The sequence below is a fragment of the Microtus ochrogaster genome, linkage group LG4, assembly GCF_000317375.1.
Source record: "Microtus ochrogaster isolate Prairie Vole_2 linkage group LG4, MicOch1.0, whole genome shotgun sequence".
In the NCBI taxonomy this organism is placed as follows: Eukaryota; Metazoa; Chordata; class Mammalia; order Rodentia; family Cricetidae; genus Microtus; species Microtus ochrogaster.
Genome location: NC_022030.1, coordinates 44,922,985 through 44,929,836, shown reverse-complemented (window position 1 = coordinate 44,929,836; position 6,852 = coordinate 44,922,985). Strand labels below are relative to the sequence as shown.

Below are 6,852 nucleotides of genomic sequence, written 5' to 3'. Positions count from 1 at the left end.
CAGCTGCTTCTTCCCTGTCCCTCATATTACCCATGACACCCCTGTCCATAGGCACCCTTCCTTTCCTGCCTCAGAAGGCATGCTGTCTACCTTTCTCAGAGGTGTTGTCTCCTCTTCTTTCTTCTGTTTCTCACTGCTGACATTTGGAACTACCCTTTCCTGATGCTCAACCCTTCTCCTCTATTGGGTTCTCTGCCTCAGCTGTCAATATGACCAAGATCCATTCCCTCATTCTCTCTGTGTATCAAAATTCTATAGGAAAAGGCTCAGGTACTGTCATCATTTTCTAACTTTTCATTCCTGTCTTTGCCCACCACAATTCCACTAACACTGAGATTAAATCACTCTTAATATTCTTATCACTGACCTTCTATTTTCTTAGATTCAAGCTTCTTTTCCTCCATTCTGTTGGAATCCTTTACTGGTTCCATGTGATTCAATTGGCTTTTTCCTACTTAGTGAAAATCTTTCATCATCTCCCAAGTGTTCCACACACTGCCATTTCTTCTGAGCTCTTTGTTCCTCACTTACTTAACCATTGACATTACCCAAGGTTTTTCACCAACTTTCCATAATTTTGATGGTTTAAACAAATGCCTCTATTTGATGGAATCCGAAATCCATCCTTCGTCATCTCAAATGTTTTCCTGCAGTTGCCAAGTCTCTGTCTACACAGGATCTCCATTGGATGCCATTCATCTCACCCTTCATATGTGCAAAACCCCACTCCACACATTCCCAAATCTGCTCTTCAAATTGCTTTCTCTAAGCCAAAGGTAATTCCAAACCTCCACTTATTTAGTCCTCGGTTTGGTGTTAACTTTAACCTCTGTTTTTACTTGCTTTCTCTATCCAGTCCATCAAAACATCTTGTGCCTAGTACAATAAAAAGAGCAGGGGTTTGATCCCTTTGCTAGGTTCCATAGGAACTCTCTGTGTCTATGTTCACCGGATATGCTAAAAGGATCACTTTTTTGATAAGGATGTGTAAAAGGCAGTGGGCTTCTTGAAATTCAGAAAATAAGACCACAGTTTCATCTCCACACCCACTTGGGGGCAAACAGAAACAGGTCTTATCTGCCCAGTTTAAAGACAGAAACTGAAGCAAACTCAGTCCAACTGAGAGAAGAAGGAAAAACTCAGAGCTCCGTTGGACTTCTTCAGAGTCCTTCCTAGTGTTACCACTGTAGGAGGTTGGTTTTCTGAGGCTTCAATAAGCCTCACCAGAAGGCCCCTAGGTAATCACGGATACTGTCAAGTTGGCACAAAAGCCTTCAGTTAATAGACAGTACAAGAGTTTTTTTTGCTTTGTTTTGTTTTTAGAATGACAGGGAACTTCTAAGAAAGACAGGGAAGGAAGAAGACCCTTCTGCTTGAGAGCCCTTAGCTGGAAATGTTTCAGTTAAGGTGGGTGCCAATGCCCAGCAAAGCCCTTGAGAGTGATGGGCTTAATCTTGGGACTAAGGTCCTGATTGGCTGAAGGCAAAGCAGAAGGAAATCCATTCAAGCTGCTTCATCTTTTTGGAGAGCAGGAATTCTGGAAAGAAATCAGAGGGGAAAAAATAAGGACGCCCCCAGCAGTCCAGACTGAAAACAACAAGGACTCTCTAGCTTGGATCAAAGATGAGAAATTAATAGCCTCCCATTTATCCACTTCAGGACCTCAGTGAGGCAGAAGAAATGCATAGTCTAGCATGAATTTGCACTTGGGGTCTTCTCCTGACCCTCACACCCCTTGAAACTCAGACGAGGCATACTGAGAAGCCGGGTTCCACTATCTCCAAGATGGGCATCAAGATGAGCCCCAACTTTGCAACACTGACTCACCAGTTAGGTAGCTCCTGAGAGCCTGGACACAAAAAAAGGTGGGCGTGGGCCCGGGTTAAGGAGGGGACTTGCAGTCAACCCCCTGGTTTAGAACTTCAAACCTCTGTGGGGGAGGAGCAAAAAGGGTTCTTCAGACTGAGACCAGGACTTGGGGGCGAGAGGCAGCGCAGTTCGCAGGTCCTTTGACGTAGTGAAACACTCCCACTGCTTAAGAAGAAGCTCCTTGGCATCCAGGACACGGAAGCTGGGCACAGACACCTGCTTAGGGAGCAGCCTGAGAGTGTCCTCCCTGCGCACTCGAGGGATTGCGGGAAGCGCAGGTGAGCGCAGAGCGGCGCCCTACAGACCCACAGCAGAGGCGCGGAACGAGGTGAGTGGGGGCAGAGACCCTCTGAGGCTCTGCGTGGGAGGGTGAAGCATACTAGAGTAGATTCCTGCTTAAACTCGCCAGCACCGGGCTATCAACGGGGCTCATAAGGGGACTCCTGCGTTAGGGAGCTCACCTCTCTGAAGCTCCGAAACGTAGACCCTTTCTGAAGAGTCTTTATCAGCTAGGTTATTAGCACAAGCAGAGTCCCAGAGTATGCTAACTTCAGCACCCCGGACAGCACTCCTTTCTAAAAAAAAAAAAAAAAAAAAAAAAAAAAAAAAAAAAAAAAAAAAAAATTAGGAAACAACCTTCCTCAAGCTGCAATTCTTGAACAAAGAAAACCTTTGCGTGTGACTTTGATATTTCAGTCTAATAAACACAGTCTTTTCAAGTAAAACTAATCTGAAAATGTTATAAAACTAAGACTTTTCAGTGGTCCGCTGTTTCAAACATGACCAGGGAAGACGGTGTTCAAAGACAAGCTCTGAAATATTTCTTTAGCAGCGCCTCCATCCGTCCCACTGCTGAGCAGAGAAGAAAGAGCCTGCCTACTGGTGTTATAATCACTACTGTGATGTGGAAGTAAGCAGGGGGTGTGTCCTTCTGTATTTCTTTATGTTGAATTTTTGTTGGGGAAAAATCAGATAAGCTTTTAATTTGGGAAAAATTGTAATTCGTATAATTTCAAGGGTGTAATCTTTCCTGCACTAGTCTAAGTGAAAACAGGAGAACAAGTCAGAGGTGACATGTGGTTGTTCAGATGTCTTTATTACAATAGACACTGAGAGCCAGAAAAGTGGAGACAAAGAGCATTTCCCTTTAACTTCTTGAGGTTTGCTGCAGGCAGAGAGAAATTAGAAAGCATTATCTTTATTAAAGTCATATCAGGATTGCTTAGCATTTAGACTTGCAAAGTGTCTTATCAGTTTTACTTTGTCCTTCAGTTTCAAAACACATTTATTACAAGTTAGGTATTAGTTGTGGATTTTTTCCTATTATAAAGTTTTATAAGTCTAGCATCTTTTAAAAACTAAAAGCTACTATGAGCATAGAAACATACAAAGACAAAAGCTATAAAATTCTTAATTGTAGTGTAGTTTTGTATTAAAAGGTTAGGTTTAAGATATTAAAAAGTAAAGTCATTTGGCAGAATTTTAGTTTTCATGTAGTATATTTTTAAACTACATTCTCGGGGAAATGGCTCCACTTAACCATCTCACAGGGAGCACATCTTGGGAATTCTTTTCAGCTTAGCTGTCTTGGTTGTGCACACCTGGACTGGAAATGGGTCATCTAGGGAGAATGAGGCTTGTGACATGGAAGAAGAGTGAGTCTCTTCCTCATTAGGAACAGTGGTGTGCTTCTTCTCCTGGGACTGAGATTCTCCAGGGCACACTCCTCTCTCTTAAGGAGTGGAACACAAGCCTGGACTAATGTGTTTCCGTGTGTACAGTTTCAGGACCATGGCTGATCCTGGGACCAGAAGAGCGATCCAGTGCCCCCTGAGCCTCACCTGCTCCCTGCTCATTGTAGGAACGTGCTGTGTGTCTCCTTTGTTCTGTCACAGCCAGACAGACCTGTTTGCTCTTAACCAAGCCGATCCTCAGTGCTGGGAGTCCTCCTCAATGCTCCTCTTGGAAATGCAAAAACCTCGTGTTTCCAATACTGTTTCTGGCTTTTGGGATTTTATGATCTACCTGAAGTCATCTGAGAACTTGAAGCATGGGGCACTGTTTTGGGACCTGGCCCAACTCTTCTGGGACATTTATGTAGACTGTGTCCTTTCCAGGAACCATGGCTTAGGAAGGAGGGAATTGGCTGGAGAGGAAAAGAAAGAAGGGAAGAGCTCCACAGTGCTGCATTCAGGGATTAAACAAGGTGCATGGGCCAGGCCATCCTGTGTGACGTGTGAGGAAGAGGGAAGTGCCCCAGGGAAGCTATTTTCACATACGGTGCTTTAAAGGGGTGGACGTCAAGAGGGTTCATATAACAGAATAGTTGTTCATGTCAACATAAGTGTCTTCACTCTAGTACTTCCTGTGAAAAGTCATTAGGAAGAGGAAGTGGGGACCCAAGTATAATTGCAATGTAAAGACGTAAGACTTGCCCCCAAATGAAGACTTATTTTTTATTTAATGCTAACTTGAATGTAACTTGATGCTTCCTTGACGTGGGAATAGTAAGAGGTGGGTAGGTGTTGAGGCAGGGAGATATTTATAGCATGGGGATTCTTGTCCCCTTGAAACTGAAAACAAAGCATCACTTTCATGTAAATAATGTATCTTGAGAGATACTTAAATGATGATATTTAGAGCAAAAGTATCAACCTACCTATATTTATTCCTTGTTGCTGTTTCAATGAATCACTAATAAGTCATTAACTTCTACTAAGTACTTAATTTTTAAAAGGTTGTAGCTTCTTGAGAGTTGGGGGATTTTTTTTAACTGCAGTAAATACCATATACTAATTCAAATACAGTCTTCGTTAGAAGTCTAGGAGAAATGCTACATTTACAAAATTAGAATGTGAGGGAGTGAACCCCTGTAAGTTATGAGAGATACCTGGGCCCTAGTCATACAGTTTTCCTTCCTTCAATAAGGTTCCTAGTAGCAGGGGCTGTCCAGGTATAGCTAGAATCATTTGTGTACTAGGCCTAACTAAATTTTGTTAGCCAATAGTTAATTGTGAGCATTGTTATGTGTCTCTAAAATGGTTCAGTCAAAGAAAGATCTACCAATAACAGTTGCACAGCTACCCTCTCCTAAGATTTTACAGGGTGCTTATCAAATGCATAGCTTGTTCCTTCCTCACTAAAAATCCCTCAGGATTCACTGAGCTGAGAAACCAGACAATTCTCTACACCTATTTTTATAAATAGGTGTCACAATAACTTCCTAGTTTTACTTTTCAGATGAAATATTCTCTCAGCAGATTTGCTACTGAAGTACAAATACATGATGACCATCTTTAAATGTTGGTTTCTGGTATTTCAAAGACACAATGAGCTGAAGGTGCCCAGGCATCAGCATCTGTTAGTAAGGGCCATACGTCTTCTTCTGAAGCCCTCTGATTGCAGTGTAGAAATCATGCCTTCACTTTCCATAATTATAACAAATGTCTACAGAATAAATGAAGAGAATACTATTATGTTCAGCTGAACATGAAAAAAATTATGCCTCTAAATCTTCAGCTTTGGGAGTCACTTTCTGCTCTTCACTGGAGAGTTGAGATGGACTCAGCTGGTCTGCAAACTTTAGGAGAAGTTGATCTGGAAATAGCTCAGTAGCAGAAGCTAACATTTTCCTTTATTAATGTTATTTTAATGTCTTGCACAAGCAATTGTTTGAAGATCAGGAAATGAGATTTTTCCATTTGGTTGGTCTAATCAATGGATGAGGTTTTGGGTCAAGGAGATACATGTTCGAAAGTTAAATAGTTACAGGAACACTGTGATTTCCTTTCAAGAAGCCTCATTCAATCTCTAGTGGTTCAAGCAGGCTCTGGATGTACCATGACGGATCCTCTAGTGAATTTTGCTTTTGTTCCTGAGGATGGAGTGCTAAAAAGTTGGAATGAAGGTGGGGGTGAAGAGGTGTTTGTCTCCCTAGTTCTCAGGGTAATCATAGCATTAGGTCAAAAGGACATAGATAAAATTACTGCATATGTAATATACATGATGGATCCTCTAGTGAATTTTGCTTTTGTTCCTGAGGATGGAGTGCTACAAAGTTGGAATGAAGGTGGGGGTGAAGAGATGTTTGTCTCCCAGTTCTCAGGGAAATCATAGCATTAGGTCAAAAGGACATAGCTAAAATTACTGCATACGTAATACACAAAAGTGTTCTGTTCTAATGTCTTTACAATCATTTACTTTGAAGCCATTTATGAACTCTTCCTATAAATTATGTTTTTTTGCTAAAATATGTGATCCATGAGATACTTCGTAGTATGTCATATTTGTTAATATTGCACCATCAAATATGAAAACAAGTGACATCAAATAAGTATGGAATCTTGAGAAAATTAGTGTATTCTTACTCTTTTCATCAGAAAGAGGAGGATATGGAAAACTTAGATGGATCACCAAGTCTCTCTGTGTTTTCTGTTTGTTTGAGTGTTCTGAGATTCTACGAAAAGCCCTTACTAACTCTGAAGACACTGGAAAAGTTTTACCCCCAAGAATAAGTGACCAAGTTGGACAACGACTGGGCCACTATGGCTGTTTATAACAATAATAAGCAGGGACAGGGGAAGCCAGACATGAGAGCTCTAAAAATTCTGAGGGCTACAGATGACTTCATGGGTAAAGATTCCAAAGATTACTTTTAGTCTAGAAAGACATTAGCTAATGATAGCTGGATACTGACTAATACATTTTATGGAACCTCTGAATAGAATATATATACCCAGGTTATATATAGCCTCTAAATTCTGATGGGGTTATGGTTCTGGAAAGGGGGGAGAGAGGGAAAGAAGAGAAGGAAAGTGATGGGGAGAGGGGAGAGGAGAGGGGAGAAAAGGAAGAAGAGAGAAGAGGAAGAGAAGAGAAGAGAAGAGAGGAGAGGAGAGGAGAGGAGAGGAGAGGAGAAGAGAAGAGAAGAGAAGAGAAGAGAAGAGAAGAGAAGAGAAGAGAAGAGAAGAGAAGAGAAGAGAG

The 6,852-nt window shown here is 41.6% G+C and overlaps 1 protein-coding gene across 2 annotated transcripts in view; it reads left to right on the top strand.

Moving 5' to 3' along the window:
* Positions 1–2,084: 2,084 nt before the first annotated feature.
* Positions 2,085–6,852, top strand: part of Fam237a (family with sequence similarity 237 member A) — a 6,594-nt gene continuing 1,826 nt past the window's right edge. Inside the window, exons 1-3 of one of the 2 annotated variants that reach the window (XM_026786428.1) lie at positions 2,085–2,197; positions 2,699–2,779; positions 3,651–4,075. In XM_026786428.1, the coding sequence (XP_026642229.1) occupies positions 2,772–2,779; positions 3,651–4,075 (433 nt within the window). In that variant the 5' untranslated portion in view covers positions 2,085–2,197; positions 2,699–2,771. The remainder of the gene's footprint in view (positions 2,198–2,698; positions 2,780–3,650; positions 4,076–6,852) is intronic. The other variant, XM_013351626.2, reaches the window with a different exon arrangement.